The sequence below is a fragment of the Gadus chalcogrammus genome, chromosome 18 (genome assembly GCF_026213295.1).
Source record: "Gadus chalcogrammus isolate NIFS_2021 chromosome 18, NIFS_Gcha_1.0, whole genome shotgun sequence".
Lineage (NCBI taxonomy): Eukaryota > Metazoa > Chordata > Actinopteri > Gadiformes > Gadidae > Gadus > Gadus chalcogrammus.
The window spans coordinates 17245255-17262266 of record NC_079429.1 but is presented as its reverse complement, the minus strand read 5'-3'; the positions used below and the strand labels follow the sequence as shown (position 1 = coordinate 17262266).

General features: G+C 47.2%; 1 protein-coding gene across 1 annotated transcript in view; it reads left to right on the top strand.

Annotated features, from left to right (window-relative positions):
* The window catches only part of LOC130371258 (protocadherin-15-like), a 191955-nt gene extending 175206 nt beyond the window's left edge, over positions 1–16749 (top strand). The window contains exons 36-40 of the mRNA XM_056576975.1: positions 7483–7504; positions 7965–8003; positions 8282–8355; positions 11993–12122; positions 15497–16749. Coding sequence (XP_056432950.1) covers positions 7483–7504; positions 7965–8003; positions 8282–8355; positions 11993–12122; positions 15497–16285 — 1054 coding nt within the window. The 3' untranslated portion in view covers positions 16286–16749. The remainder of the gene's footprint in view (positions 1–7482; positions 7505–7964; positions 8004–8281; positions 8356–11992; positions 12123–15496) is intronic.
* Positions 16750–17012: the final 263 nt, after the last annotated feature.

The window sequence follows — 17012 nt, the reverse complement described above, 5'->3', positions numbered from 1 at the left end:
TAAGAGAAAGAGATACGCAGTGGTTTATTGAGTGTCTCAGAGCCCGCTCCAAAGCTAATAACATTTCCTGTACAGTGCACACAAATTCACTCAGACAAAAGCGAGCACACACACACACACACACACACACACACACACACAGACACAGACACAGACACGCACGCACGCACGCACGCACGCACGCACGCACACACACACAGACACACACACAGACACACACACACACACACACGCACAAACACACGCACACACACACACACACACACACAAACAAACCAATTTTGGAGTTGGTGAATGAACTTAAATCATAAGGAACCCTGCAGGGAATTCTGTTCTTTTAATGCAGAAATAAGTTTGTTATGAAATACAAATACAGATACAAAATGAGCCGGGACACAGACAAAGTAGCTTAACTACTGCAGTGAACAACTCCGCCACCAGGGGGCGGGGTTTCACCCAAAACAAATCCAAAAATATATATTTTTATTTAGAGCTGACGCATGGTGACACCTGGCGGTAGCTTTTTGAATATCCCACTTACATTTTCAGTGGGATATTCAAAAAGCTACTGCCAGGGGCCTCTACAAATAGTCAAATTTCCTATCCTTTATGCCTCCTATCCTTAACCTTTGTGGAAAACGTCATCGGGTCAAGGAGAGATGAAAAGGTGCCTCCTTTCGAACATAGGAAAAGACAGCACTGTTTAAAATTGGGTTAGACGGCGGTTGTGCTGACCTCTATCGCCTCTAGTTTGAAACTACAATTTTCCGAAGATAGACTAAAACAAGCGCTCTTTGATCCATGCGTTCTTGTCGTATTGATTTCAATCAGGTTATCGCCAACAGTGAGAATCACTTAGGTTGGACTTGACCAACCGGAATATTTTAGGCCACTTGAATTCCAATTCACATGTGAAAAAAAAAGAGGCTAAACTTATGTTGATGTTGAAATTAACTGCCCCCAGTAGTCTTTCTTAAATGTGAAGTTGGCATTTTCTTATGGTGTATTTTATGTGCTTACTAACCAGCAATAAATGAATTCATTTATATTCAAATAATTATGTTTCTGGAATTGGTATCCATTATTATCAATTGCGTCTTCGCGTGGTGTCTTCGTCGGTGGCATGTTGCTTTAAATATTGCCGCCGTAAAGGATTATGGGATACCACTATCTCCTTTCCTTACGCAAAAGAAGTAGGAGTAATGTTGATATATGTATGATATATGTATGATTGCAAGTAACTGTAGTTACCCGTTCAGAACCAAAAGGAAGCGCTGTTGCGCAATGCATGTCTGTGACTAGTATAGACCCTAGAAGAGTATCTGTGTTATAAAGGCTGGGAAGAATTTAAAATTACAAATATGTAAATGTTGAAAGTATATGGACCGTCGCGATCCCCATTGAAACGAATGGCGCGGTGACTTGTCTTCACACCGAGAGCTGGTAGGTTGTGAAAAATGAATTAAACTGTAATCAGACAACGCGGTTATATGCTATAGACCCTAGACTAGAGTATCTGTGGTATAAAGGCTGGGACGAATTTCAAATGAAAAATATGTACACTTAATGTCGAAATTATCGACCGTCCCGATTCCCATTGAAACGAATGGCGCGGTGACTAGTCTTCACAACGAGAGCTGGTAGGTTGGAAAAAATGAAAACTGTCCTGCTGTTTCTCCATCTGCCAAGCATGTGCCATTGGTGTGCCATTGGTGCAGGGATCTTCTACCCTATTAGAAGATCTGGGCTAATAGACGCCGGGTCTCTTTGTCTCGCTGCTCCCGTGTACCTGGTGGTTACTCTGCTGGCTACTCTTTCCAGCATGTTGCCAGCTGCTCCACACACACGTCGCGTTTTACACCTTTTGGTTTGATCACTCCTTGAAATACTTTGCACTACACCTTTTCTTTTTACAGTACTGTCTTTATTCTATCAATGTTAAAATAAACATATTTATCATTGAACCTTTAGCTATAGTGTGGTCTCCCATTTTCATGTCACAGCTGCTTTGAGCCAGGTGGTCGTGACACATGCTTGACTTGTGTAGCTGTGAACTCATGTTTTGTACTTTATTGTTTGATGTGTACTTTTAGGGTTATGGTAAGTCCTATAATTTAGTGTTCACCTTGAATGACTCTGCAAAGCAGTGCCAACATTTAAATATGATTGAACCATTCAGTGAACAAAAGGCAACAGGCTGATTTTAGGGTGCCACTCAATGACATGCAAATGCAGACCGAAGCGTAATCAACACGCACACTCAAATGGTGTGAAGTGCCGACTTTCTACTCCTCATTCACATAAGGGAATTAACATTTCCGACGGCTAAAATACTACCTTAGTAATAGTAATCTATTTTAAGCCCCACTCTCAAAGATAAATAATGTTCAAAATAAATGGTATAACAATATTATAAATGAAAATCGGAAAACATTCAGTTTAATCCACCTCATGTTTGAAAAGAAACCTCAGTAAATCAAACATGAAAGATACAGTTCTTTGATTGGCCATATTTTTATTGTTATTGTTCAAATAAACCGTCATAGACCCTATGGACAGGTTTTACGAAGTTTACAAACAGAAGAATAAGTCAAGTAGCACTGCTCATCATTCCAACCATTCTGCGCCCAAAATGTATTAATGGCACAATGTTCAGTTCCAGAGTGGTTGTTTGGCTCGTTCTGGTACCAAAAAGCAGAGTCACTTCGGGACCCATCGCTCCACATCCAGAAGCCTTCTTCATGCACATCACTGAATCCTATCCAGTGGTGCCCTTTGTCCGGGTCAGAGTTCTCTACTAGCGCGGTAATGAATTGCACTTCTTCGGAGCTATGGATGGAGACCAGGTGTGCGTCCATAGATTGGCAGTGACGCTCAGCTTGGGCCCAGGTCAATTGTCTACCAATATATTTGTAGCAGTCTGTGTCAAATTCATTCCAGAAGGACGGACAGGAGCCGCGCTCAATTTTCACATTGGAGTCAGTTGAAGGCTTGGTAAGTGGACCTGCCAGGGCAAGGGCGTGCAGGCCACACAGGAGAACGCAGCGCAAGAACATTGCTGGACTCTTTCACTCTCTATTGAGCTGTGTCTGGAAATGTGTGAAGAGGTAGTGAGGAAGGCTCTCTTTTTATTGGCTTATTGAAGGACATCTGCATGATGCAATGGATTACATAGAGCCAATAATCAGACTTCATGCAAGAAAGAACACATCCAGCAGTGCCAGCACAGGTGGCAGATTTCACATGGAACTGATAATCCACAATCAGTTGGCTTCACTTAGAAAGAACATTTATGAAAGTTCCTGCTGGACAAACAAGTCCACTTTTTGAAGTGGGTCGCGGCACCGCCACAGATGCAGTTCAATTCAATTCAATTCAAAGTGTTTATTGTCATATGCACAAATGAGACGTTCAATGGATTGAATGCTTGTTTTTTACAAGATAGATAGAAGAAATAATACATTTAAGTTAAGTTACAATAAATAAATAAATAAAACAGAATGGTGCAAAGCCAAAGTGCGTGAGCATAATGTAAACAGCTGCGGCAGTCCTGAGGCAGAATACTCCTTAACAACAGACTCCTATCTGTTGTTAAGGAGTCTGAGGGCAGTGGGGAAGAAAGAGTTCTTTAGTTTTGATGTTTTGGACTTCATACTTCTGTACCTCCGTCCTGAGGGTAGAAGTGTAAACAGTCCATCCTGGGGGTGGGTGGGGTCCTTGAGTATGGAGGCAGCTCTCCTGTGGACTCTGCGGTGGTAGATGCTCTGCAGAGAGGGCAGTGGGGTTCTGATGATCTTCTCTGCAGTCTTTACCACTCTCTGCAGTCGTCTGCGATCCAGAGCAGAAGTGCTGCCGTAACAGACAGCGATACAGCCGGTCAAGATGCTCTCAACAATGCAGCTGTAGAAGTTTCTGAGGATCTCAGGCGACATGCCAAACTTCCTCAGCCTCCTCAGGAAGTACAGCCGCTGTTGGGATTTCTTAACCAGCTGTGTGGTGTTGAGTGTCCAAGTGAGGTCGTCGCTGATGTGGACGCCGAGGTACTTGAAGCTGCTCACCTTCTCTACTTCAAGCTCCCCGATAAACAGTGGCCGATGAGGACTCCTTTTCTTCCTCAAGTCCACTATCATCTCCTTGGTCTTGTCCTTGTTGAGGGTGAGGTTATTGTCCTCACACCATGACACCAGACTGGCCACCTCCCTCCTGTAGGCCGCTTCGTCCCCGCCCGTGATGCGTCCTATCACTGCGGTGTCGTCCGCAAACTTCAGGATGGTGTTGTCTATGTGGGAGGCGACATAGTCATGAGTGAACAGGGTGTAGAGGATGGGGCTGAGCACGCAGCCCTGTGGCGTGCCAATGTTTGTGATGATGCTGGCTGGAGTCCTATTTCCAATCCTGACAGATTGGGGCCTGCCAGTCAGAAAGTCCTGGAGCCAGTCACAGATGGTGGGGTGCAGACCTAGTGTAGACAGTTTGTCGGTGAGTTTGTGGGGGATGACTGTATTGAAGGCGGAGCTGTAATCCACAAAGAGCGTCCTGATGTAGGAGTCTTTATTTTCCAGATGGGAGAGGGAATAGTGGAGAACAGCAGCGACAGCATCAGAGGTGGACCTGTTGGGCCGGTAGGCATATTGCAGGGGGTCCAGGGTGTCTGGTATGCTGCTCTGAATGTGGGTCAGCACCACTCTCTCAAAGCACTTCATAATGATTGGAGTGAGTGCTATTGGTCTGTAGTCATTCAGGCAGCTTGGTGGGCTCTTCTTTGGAACAGGGATGATGGTTGTGGTCTTGAAACAGGAGGGAACTGTGCAATGGCTGATGGAAAGGTTGAAAATGGATGTGAGAACATCAGCCAGCTCGTTGGCGCATACCCTGAGAGCTCGCCCAGGGATGTTATCTGGTCCGGCTGCCTTGCGAGGGTTGATGTTCCTAAGGACTCTGTGTACCTGTCCTGATGAGACGGTTGGTGGGGGGGAGAGGGGGAGGGTGCTCCTGGTGTGTGAGGGCCTCCTCTCTGTGGTGGGGCTGGAGGTCTCGAAGCGGGTGTAGAAGGTGTTGAGCTCATCCGGCAAGCTGTCTGTGGAGCTGATGGTGCTGGTGGTGGTCCTGTAGTCAGTGATGTGCTGCAGGCCTTGCCACATCCGCCCGGAGTCAGCAGTGGAATAGAAGCCATCCAGCTTCACTCTGTACTGCCTTTTGGCTGCTCTGATGGCTTTTTCCAGAGCATACTTCGCAGCTTTGTACTCCGTCTCATTGCCTGATTTAAATGCACGCAGCATGTGGCGTACCTGACTGTTAATCCAGGGCTTCTGGTTGGGAAACCTCTTCACTTGTATGGTGGGCACGATGTTGTCAATACAAGTGCTAATATACCCACTCACATACTCAGCATAGTCCTGTATGCTGACAGAAGAGTCCTCCAGTGTGCCTGCAGCTTTAAACACATCCCAGTCTGTCTGAGCAAAACAGTCCTGCAGGATGCTCTCAGTGTCTGGTGTCCAGAGTTTGACTTGTTTAGTCACAAGGTTTGTCTGTTTCAGCCTTTGTCTGTATGCAGGATACAGGAACAAAGAGATGTGGTCTGAGTGCCCGAAGTGGGGGCGGGGTGCGGCCCCGTAGGCACCTCGTATGCTGCTGTAAACATGATCCAGTTGTTGTGTGCGATATGATCAGTGATGGGCCGTCAGGGCCAGCAGGGCCTTCTCTGCTGGGCCTGTCAAAATCCAAATAATATATATTTTTTTTTCTTTTTCAAACTTATATTAATTTGTGTTTGAACGCATCTTAATTCCATATTTTTTTCAACACAACATAATTCCTAATTTTTTGTAAGGCTGAGCTCAGCTGAATAACGCGTCACAGCTGGGTTAGATGGACCGGCGGGGCCAGCACTGAAAGTATTGCTAGCCTTTCGCTGAAGCTGCAACCTCCCATTGGATAATAAATTTGACTGACGTTTGTAATCAGCCAATCAAATGTTGATTTTTAGTAATAGAACGGCCCAAGGGCCCAGCAATATGCCGGTGTGAGTACCATATGTGTTCGGCTGCCAGATCGGCTCGGGGTCCTGCGCTTACTGATGACATATCGACACTTGACGTATCGACACAAGCCAACGGACAGCACCCGGAAGTGTTGTTTATAAACGGTGCTCAATCAGATTTGGCTTTGATTTCATTGAACGGAGCCTGTTCTCTCACAAAGCCATTGGAAACACGTCTAAAAGCAGTGATGAATGCATATTTCTATTTTCACATATGTTAAAGTAAGGATTGGCATTGTTAAAGTTAGATATTAAGACAGTATTTTCTATTAACTGAAAATGAAGAACTTGGACAGTCATATGATTGATGAGATTTTATTTGCTCATACAAAACAGAATAAATAAGACAATACATTGATACAACTGAGGAACAGCTAAATGTAAATCCATAAAAAACGGCATGTTTTGATCCCATGGTGAATTGAGGATGAATTCATGAATTTGTTCATATTAGATATTCATCTTATTCCTTGAAAATTGATTTTCTTTTTATGATTTTCCAGATTTTCAATGAATTGTATCCTTGCCTATACAACTAATAACAATGAATAATGTAACATTTTCCTCGTTTCCACTAGGGGTATCTTTGCTCTATAATTTAACAAACATCGTTACGCCCAAACCACACCTACGGGTAATTAGGCTACTTCAGACCAACCCTTTTTAGATTTGCGCCGGGCGAAAGAGTCATTTTTCGTGGCGGAAAAATAGCGACGTCGCCATAGAACCGCCTACAAAGCTTGGCGCTTGGCGCTTCTCACTTGCGTTTCAGACCGTTAAAATAGGGCCCTACATGTTCCTGTTACTATGTAACCTAACCATTAATATAGATCCCAAATGTTTCCTTGCTGAAATGCTATTTATTTAAACTACTCTGAATGTAATGTGTTATCCTATGGGTGAATGGTTTTTAATAGAATCATAAATGTATATATTACATATAAATAGGATGCTTCTTCAGGCACTGAGTGAAGATAAATATCTGGTGTTTCATTCAACATTTGAATCCTATGATTTGTTACTTTAGTTGATTATTTTTTTTACTTGTCCTATGATTTGTAAACGTTGGATATGGGTCTGAGTTAACTCAGCCCCTCTTTATGTTTCTCTCACTCCCTAAACCCCCCTATCTCTCCTCCTTGTCTCTAACTCTCCAAAGCACTGTCTCTCTCTATTCATCTATACCAGTGTTATTCCTTACCTCTTTGTCCCCCACTTTGCATCTTGGACCGTTGGTACTACTTTCCTTCAATCTACTTACTTATTTTATTAATATCCTGCAGTGTGCAATGACCTTTTTATCCAATTCCAATATAATCCTAAATCAAACATTATAGTTGTGTCTCCATCTCCCATTTCTCCCGTTATCTCATTCTCTCTCTCATATGTCCATGCTGGATATATTCTCATGTCTCTCTCTATGTCTCTCTACCATGCAGGCGAGGATATGGCCAACAAGAGGTAGGTGCAATGTACCAAACGGTCCTCACGTCCACACACTGTGTAGCATGGCTCTCTTTACCATAGATGTCCCCTCTACTTCTCTCTTGTCTTTTCTATCTCGGGTTGAGATGGAGAAGAGAGTCGTCACAGTGCATGAGATGAAGTGTTTGTGGCAGATGACTCAAAACGTCCTTTCTATGCTAAATGCTTAATCATAGATGGCAATGCATTTATATAGCGCTTGTCTTATCTGTGGCCAGTAGCAGCACTAAATGCCTTTCAGACCACCATTCATACACTCATTACCCATTCACTCATTAATGCCACGGTGGTGGCAGCCATCTAGAGATCACTGGGTGGACAAACTTCCTTTTATTTGTCCTTTATCTCAACCTTCTTTGAATGATATTCCTACCTTTTCAAATGGTCCTTCCCTTCTCTCCGTCCATCCTTTCTTCCTTCCTCTCCTTCATGACAGACACAACAACTCCTCAGACCGTCTCTTCTTCGACCAGAGGTATACACTCCTTCTCTCTATCCCTCTCAATCTCTCTCTCTTTCTTTTAGCAGCCATGTTTTACTCTATCTACCTGTCTCTCTAACTATATTTCTGTCTGTTGTATTTGTTTGTGTACGGTGGGTCTCTGCATATCTGTGTGGGTCTCTGTGTATACCGTCAACTCAGTGGGGTGGTCAGTGGTCTGAGGGTTTTGGTGTGCATGTGTGTGTTTTTGTGTTTGTGGAAGTGTGGAAGTGTGTAAGTCCTGCTAACTATGTCTTTATCAACCTGTGCAGGAGCTGTCTATGGAGTCAGGGATCGATCCCGGGCAAGACTACTACGCACAAGAATACTACAACTATGAGCACGGGTTGGTGTCTGTGTGTGTGTGTGTGTGTGTGTGTGTGTGTGTGTGTGTGTGTGTGTGTGTGTGTGTGTGTGTGTGTGTGTGTGTGTGTGTGTGTGTGTGTGTACACGATTTTGAAAGGCAGATTATATCATGTATGTATGTTATCTCCTGACCTTAATCAGAATCTAAAAACTTAAACATGTCTAAATTCAATGAATCTCTGGTTAAGATCAAGATCAAATGCTGAACAATGGCTTGCAGTTCATTTACCCAGCCTGTTCTCTGTCTCCCTACACTAAGGAATCAAAGCTCATTAGCTAGCTGACATTTCAATGTCATCTGTCGGATCGGTGGTTCACTTTAAAGGGGTGATATCATGCCACCAGGTGTGAGTGGGATTAGCCGTTACAAGACGCTTGAAAATCTGACTTTCCCTGTGCCTTAGTGACATCACTGGCTGGATAGATCAGCAACATTTGCCACAGTACACCGGGTAGGCTGGTGGGCTGATCTATCCAGCATACATCTAGGTGGACATGCCCACTGGTGATTTTACTAGGGCCCAGGTAATGGCAGATTTTCAAACGTCTTGAAATGGCTAATCACACCCACACCTGGTGGCATGATATCACCTCTTTAATACAGGTTCACTCCGTTTCCCCTTGAGAGGCTCCACCCAAACTCCGACCATTGCGTCGTAAATGACATATTTATAATTTTTTAATTTGCTATTTTTAAAATGTGCTGTATTGTCCAATCCAGATAGAGCAATAAGAGTAACTGCTGTTGAGTGAGATACAGTCGACCCCCAGGGGAGGAAAGGCAGTGTTTCAAAGTCTCGTGAGGACTCAACGAGAAGCGTCTTGTCTCCTCTGATGCACAACGCTGTCAGCACCGAAACCCTAGAAGAGCACTCACACACTCACACACGTTCTGACACACTTACCTGAACCGTGTGTGTCACTGCATAACCTGTGTGTGTGTGTGTGTGTGTGTGTGTGTGTGTGTGTGTGTGTGTGTGTGTGTGTGTGTGTGTGTCTGTGTGTGTGTCTGTGTGTGTGTTTGTGTGTGTGCGGAAATATGCACACAGCGAAAAACAAACAGATGCCAACACACACAATTGTTAACCACGTAACACCAGAGATGTTATAAAATGCGCCTCGACAGCAACATTGCATTGCTCCCATCTGTGTGTGGTTTTGTGTGTGTGTGTGTGTGTGTGTGTGTGTGTGTGTGTGTGTGTGTGTGTGTGTGTGTGTGTGTGTGTGTGTGTGTGTGTGTGTGTGTGTGTGTGTGTGTGTGTGTGTGTGTGTGTCAGCCATCTGTGATGGATTGTGCAATTTTTATCATTTTGGCTTCAGACTCCTGGGAAGAACGCACACACACACACACACACACACACACACACACACACACACACACACACACACACACACACACACACACACACACACACACACACACACACACACACACACACACACACACACACACACACACACATATTCATCTCTTACAATTTATTTAGTATATCTCTCACTCACTTGATTACCATCCCTCTCTTTTAATGAACACACACATGCACACACAAACACGTACACACACACACACACACACACACACACACACACACACACACACACACACACACACACACACACACACACACACACACACACACACACACCACACACACCACACACACATAAACACATTTGTCTCTTGCTGCAGTGGAAGCTAATCACATAGCTGGCGGGATGTGAGAAAATAGGCCAGATGTTGGTGGCTCAGAATGATGCTAACAAACTCCTGTCTGGCTATTGGGACAGGACAGGGCACGGCTGTTAAATCCTGATTCAGATTAACTCACACAGGGGGGCCGAAATTGGGGTATAATTTTGTTTCTGATAAATTTCCATACTGGTGGGAAACTGGTCTCTCGTTCTGATTAATTCACACAGGGTGGAGAAACAGTTTTTCTATTATGATTAATGTAGGTTAAATCTTGAATGATTTCAAAGGGTTTATACATGAACGTAACGTATTTTTCTTTTTCGTTGTTTTTTTTGCTCATCCCATTTGGTTCTAAATGCACTTCCAGGGCCGATTAACACAATTAACACAATATACGGGGACAGCCATTCTTGTTTGAGACAACACATGGCTTCAGCTTCTCTTTAATGCAAAGATCCAGGCCCTCCGCCCGCTAAAGAGATGAAAGTAACAAATGGAACAGTTTACACAGTACTGTGGCTGACCAATCAAAAGGGCTGCCATTCACTCAGTACCGTCAGCGTTAGTTCTGCACATGACAACCGGCATCTCCGTTTATTTTGTGGATTGTAGTCATTGCCAAGACAAAGACAGATTGTATAGAAATAATGACAATATGTCATTTTTAGGCTTGGTATGTGATTGGCTGATTCATGGGATTAATGCTGTAGTGGGAGTGGCTAGAGTGTTTAGATACTGTTTATGGTTGATCTCAAAAGATAATTCTGACATGACGTATCTCATTCAGTTGGGAATAATTAAGAGACGTTTTACTCTTTATCATTTGTCTTTGCTACATGATTTTTCTTATCCAAATATGGTAAGTCAATTCGCGAGTCCTGTTCATGTTGATTGTAATAGTACATGCATTCTTTCTGTTGAAGTGTTCTAGAGCCTCCTGTAGGCCAGTAGGTAGAACGTATCCTACTCCTGTTAATTAAGATTGCATTGAGTTTGCGTTCTCATTGGGTGTTTAAAGTCACATGTTGTCAGTCCCTTGTTTAGTTCAGAGGTTAGCAACCGCTTTCCTGTAAAGTCGGCTAGGTACAAGATCTCTCTTTTCATTTGGCTCCATCTGCCTGAAAACGGGCACAGGAAACGACCTTCAATTAATGGACATACAAGTGCACGTTGACAATGGACTTTATGCTGCCTCGTCATTGAAGCGACCTGGCGTTACTTCAATCGAGTTAGAGTGTTTAGCTATCTGGTGATGGGTGCAATGTCACTATCTGGTGAATAGTGACATTAGGAAGACTTCATAATACATGACTGCCCTCTAGTGCTGGGTTAGAAACAGAGTGAAAGAGTAAGAGCAGAGTAAAGGTGACCATTCCAATCAGAAGGCCCCATAAAAGCAGCCCTGCCTGATTTAAAGGGAAGGTTAATATGGACTGCATCAGCAGCTCTGGACCAAAGCAGGAGGCTCGTATACATTTCACTCAAGGGCCTGTTGGTATCTCTCCTTTTGCAGTTCTCTCCATCTTTTCACTTTATCACTCCTGATAAAAGAAACAATTGAAACGGTCAAGGCTTTTCCTTGTTTATTGTCAACCGAAAGCATAACATACCTCAAAGTGAGAGAGTTGGAGAAGCGATACACAAAAAAAGACACAGAACACACTAATCCTTGATAAAGAGCTTTTATAAACGTATTTTATCCTGCCATGCAGACAGACCATCTTTGCACTAAGCACCGGTTTTACTACTTTATTTTGCTTTATTAATATTTAACCCAACAGTGTGACATTGTTATCCAATTATAATATAATTAAATAAAATACTACAATTTTATTTCTCTCTCTCTCTCTCTCTCTCTCTCTCTCTCTCTCTCTCTCTCTCTCTCTCTCTCTCTCTCTCTCTCTCTCTCTCTCTCTCTCTCCAGCTATGAGCTCCCTCAGTACGGCAGCCGCAGGAAGTTGATCTCCCCCGCGGGTCTCTATGACGAGTATGGTGAGGTGGTCGTCGATGACGACGGCAGCTTCTACTACAGCCCCCAGGACTCTGAGACCGAGGTGTGTGTGAGGGGGTCCGACGTTAACATGAACATCAGGAGTAGAAGTCACTGGACAATTTAACGACTTTTTATAATTGATGTATTTTAAGGAACTAAACGCGCTGATAAAATGCAATTAAGCAAGATTACGTAACGTCAAATCAAATGAAACTACAATGGATACAATGTTATGCCATCACATCAGATAAAGTCAAATCAATTTGGGGTTACATTGTGGGGTTAAATCAGTCAACATGAGATCAGATCAGATCAGATGAGATGGATTTGGTTTGTTTTCTTGTTCATTCCTCATGTTTGTTTTTGTTCCATCATATTTGTTCGACCATTTTCTTTGACAAAACTCCCCCGGAACACAACGTTGTTTTTTTCGTGCAACAACAATATCGCCATGCCAATAGGCGCCACGGGGGCACGGCGGCAGAAGACCACTCAGGGCGGGGAAGATAGCCCCAAAGCCGACAAACTCCCTGGCTCCTCCTCCTCCTCCTCCACCTTTTACTTCTCGTCCCCCCTCCACTACCGGAACCACAGCGGGGCCCCTGGGGCCCGAACGGGGCCCCTCTCAGGCAGTGGAGCAGAGCCAGACCAACGGGGTGGTCCGCGCTGGGGCCCAGAGCCCCAGAGCGGCCCCTACAGGGGCAGCAGCAGCATTTTCCCGGGTGATGGCTGCCCTGAAGCTGAGCACACTGTTCCCCTCTAGGGGTAAGAAGACGGGGCCGCCCCCGGCCCTGCAACCCCCCTGGAGCAAGGCCAAGGTGGGGCCCCTGGAGGAGGCGGGCGGGGGGAGGCCAGAGGGGGATGGGAGGAGAGAAGGAGCAGGGGGTAGAGGGTGGGAGGGCGAAGGAGGAATGGAAGGAGGCAGAGGTAGAGGAGGAGGGGGAGAACCTCGATGGAAGGACAGCAATGGACAGGCAGGGGGAGAGGGGGGGGGAGGAGGAGGCGATGGGGGAGGAGGGAGAGAAGGTGGAGGAGGAAGAGGGTGGGCGGTGGAAGGAGGGATGGAAGGAGTCAGAGGTAGTGGAGGAGAAGGAGGAAGAGGAGAGAGGTTGCAAGCAGATCCTCGATGGAAGGGCAGCAATGGACAGGCAGGGGGAGAGGGGGGGGGAGGAGGAGGCGATGGGGGAGGAGGGAGAGAAGGTGGAGGAGGAAGAGGGTGGGCGGTGGAAGGAGGGATGGAAGGGGTCAGAGGTAGAGGAGGAGAAGGAGGAAGAGGAGAGAGGTTGCAAGCAGATCCTCGATGGAAGGGCAGCAATGGACGGGCAGGAGGGGAGAGGCGTGGAGGGAGAGAGGGAGTGGGAGGCAGAGGGTGGGAGGGGGAAGCTGGGGTGGAAGGAGTCAGAGGGAGGGAAGAAGGAGGAGAGAGATCGCAAGGAGGAGAACCGCGATGGAAGGAAAGCAATGGGTGGGCCGGAGGAGAGGGGCAAGTAGGGAGAGGAGGAGGAGGGGGAGGAGAAAGAACAAAAGGAGGAGAACCTCGGTGGAACGAGAGCAATGGGTGGGCCGGAGGAGAGGGGACAGTGGGGAGAGGGAGAAAGGGAGGAGGAGTCGGAATGAACGGGGGAGAACCTCGATGGACGGACAGCAACGGATGGGCAGGTGGAGGGAGGGAGAGGAGGGAGGCCAGAGAGATAGTGGCAGGGGAAGGAGAGGGGAGAGGCCGGGAGCGGTGGAGGGGCAGAGAGGCGGAGGTCATGAGGAGAATCGAGGCCATAGCGATGAGCAACCGAGGGGGGGAGGGGTGGGGGAGGGGAGTCGTAGGGGGAGAGGTCATGGCGGACGGCCCGGCGTTCCTCGACGAGGGCTACTTCAAGGGGTCCCAGGACGCACGAGCACCGGCCCCCAGCAGACAGCAGCTCGGCCCCGACTCCAGCCTGGCCTCCCTCTACCACCGGCTCCTCCGGCTCCCCGGGCCCCTCAGGGCGGGGGGCGGAGGGGAGGGGGAGGACCGCAGCAGTGGGAGGAGGAGGAGGAGGTCCGACTCCATCGGGGATCTCAGCGTCTCGGCGCAGGTGTCCCGGGGGTCCAGGGAGCGCAGGGGCCCCGGGCGGGCCGGAGAGCGCAGGGGCCCCGGGGGGGCCCGGTCACCTGACTCTCAGTGGGAGAGGGGCAGCCAGACGTCTGCCTCAGAGTGGGCCGACTCGGACGCAGAGCTGAGCTCCAGGACCGGGACGGAGTATGGTACCGAGTCCGGGACGGAGTCCGGGACGGAGTCGGGGTCGACGGGGACGGCTGGGGAGGAGACGGGGTCCGACGGAGGAGGGAGGGAGGGGGAGCGAGACCCCAGGAGGGGGGAGGAGGGGGAGGATTCGGTTGGGGGGTCAGATTCAGAAGGGAGAGGAGGAGGTGGAGGAAGAGGAGGAGGAGGAGGAGGAGGAGGAGGTGGAGGGGAAGACGAGGGCGAGGCTTCGAGTGGCGGGACGGAGAAGTCCGGCTCCAGTCGAGCTGTTGAGAAGAGAGGGAGGACTCACAAAAGCACTGATGGTTTCCGGCGATCAAGGCCTAAAACCTCCCGGCACTCTTCCTCGTCCTCGACTTTGCACAGAAGAATAGAAGAAGAGGGAGAGGATGAGGAGTTGGGAGACGAAGAGAAGCCCAGCAAGGGGTCCCGACTTGCCAAGTCGAGTCGATCTTTGTCATCCTCATCGACATCATCGTCCTCGAGGAGGCGGTCCTCTGACAGACACGTCTGCCAATCAGAGGACAGCTTTGGCGTGATTGACATCATGAACGAAATCCTATCGCCAATCACAGAGGACGATGAGGAGGAGGAGGGAGAGGACAGTGTACACACAGAGAACGATGGCATGGATGGAGGGAGATGAGGTTGTAACTTGGAGATTAGATGATCTGCAGAGACAGTAAGATCTTCCCCAACAAACAGCCCTGGCTGGAGTTTGCCGTGATTACCTGAGTGGAATTAACCTTTATTTACTTCTTTCCTGCCTGTGTTTGGCGTACTCTTCGCTGACTCTTTGTCCTCGAGGAGTTACTGTGTCGGTTTTCAAACTTTTACTCTTCCTCTTTCTGGTTATTTATTCCCCGCCTCTTATGCCTCTGATAAGCATGCTGGGATTGACTCTCCCTCTGTATCTTCTAACCCATCTGGCCATGGAGAGAGATGGTCTTTTGGCCTTCATTGGTCTCTGAAGAAAACCTTTCGGGTATTTTTGGATTTCCAGTGTGGAGATTCTCATTCCCCTTTTGGTCATGTCGGCACTATCTTCACTCTGTGACCTTGCTTGGTTTTTAAGTTCCGCCCTCATTTTAAAACCAGTTTCTCTGTCTGTATGCTTTTGTGTGCAATACATTTAAATGACAGATAAAGTCGTTTAGACTCTATTCTAATTCTAATGTGTGTATGTGTGTCCCCAGTACGGCAGTAGGACGCGCCGTGTCAAGCTGGTGATGGACCGGGAGTACGAGACCAGTTCCACCGGCGAGGAGAGCGCCCCGGAGCCCCAGCGCCCCAACCGCCTCGCGTCGTCCGTCAAAAGCCACGCCAACAACAATGGCAGCGTCTACGTGGCGCAAAACGGCTCCATCGTCCGCACCCGTCGCGCGGGGTCGGGTGTGGCGCCGGTTCAAGCGCACACCACCCCCACCAACAACAACCTGCTCAGCTCTCCTGTCCTCAGCTCCAGGCTGGTCAAACACTTCCGCAAGCTGGAGAAAATGGCCGCCACGCTAGAGGAACGCATTCCCCTCAACAACCACATAATAGCCGCCGCTGCGGAGGAGGTCAGCGACGAGGGGCGCAGCAGCTTCCAGGGGCCCAACTCCGAAATGGCCGCCCCTGCAACCGCCACCGCCTCGTTCTCAAATGACGAAGAGAAGACGTTAAACGTGGGACCTTCTCATGTGTCCCCGGGGTCGACCGGCAGTGGTCACGCTGCAGGTGTAGTGTCCAGGGCGACCCTTGTCGCCGCTGCTCAGAGCAGCACAGAGAACATTCCAGAGGCCTCAAGAGCGAAGGAGGGGGAGGGCGGCGAGGAGACAGCGGGATTGGAGGAGGAGGGGGAGGAGAGGGAGTCGGAGGTGGACATTGGCAGAGCGACGGCCAGAGAGCTAACGGAGTGTCTGAGTGACAGAACGCAGTCGGACGAGGAGGAGCTGTGGATGGGTCCATGGAACAACCTGCACATCCCCATGACCAAGCTCTGACCGACTGACCTGGACGCAGGTCTGCTTTTGACAAGACGTTTCTGGTGTAATCTACGGTCGTTTAGTAGAACTGAAGGAACACATTTAGTTCTGCATCAAGTGAAAATGATTGAAACAGTTTTTACATTTTAAGATAAAACATCGTCCAAGCTGCATTGACACTTGAAATGCACCCAGCGCCAAGACATCTGTGAAATGATCAGATGATTACCTGTGTTTTCATAATTTGGGGAAACCACTGAACCGCATTGAGATGACTCTATATTTCTACTTTGCTATATGTCGAACTGAGTAACTTTATCGACCACAAGAGGCCAGCCGTGAACCCTTAACCGGACTGGAAAAACATGTTTAATTTACAGTGTTGCAACTCATCTACTGCTGTTGTCAACATTTTACATCAAATTGTTACGGTTTTAAATACAAATCAAAATGCAACCTTAATAAAAAAAATAAAAACATAATAAAACCTGAATAATCTGTTGTCCAGAATTTACTGATGGTATATTAATCACATGTTACCTATTCGCAAAGTTGGTTAAAGTATTATTTGTAAAGATGCTTTTCAGAGGGAGATAATCATTTTATTTTTCATGTCCACCATCCAAAAATTTATTAATGAGAAAGTTTAGCCCTGTTAGACCAAGGCTTAGAAAAAATATATTTTTTGACCTTTCAAATGTTGTTGTATGAGGCCTCTGATGAAGAAATGAAAGTGTATTGTTAT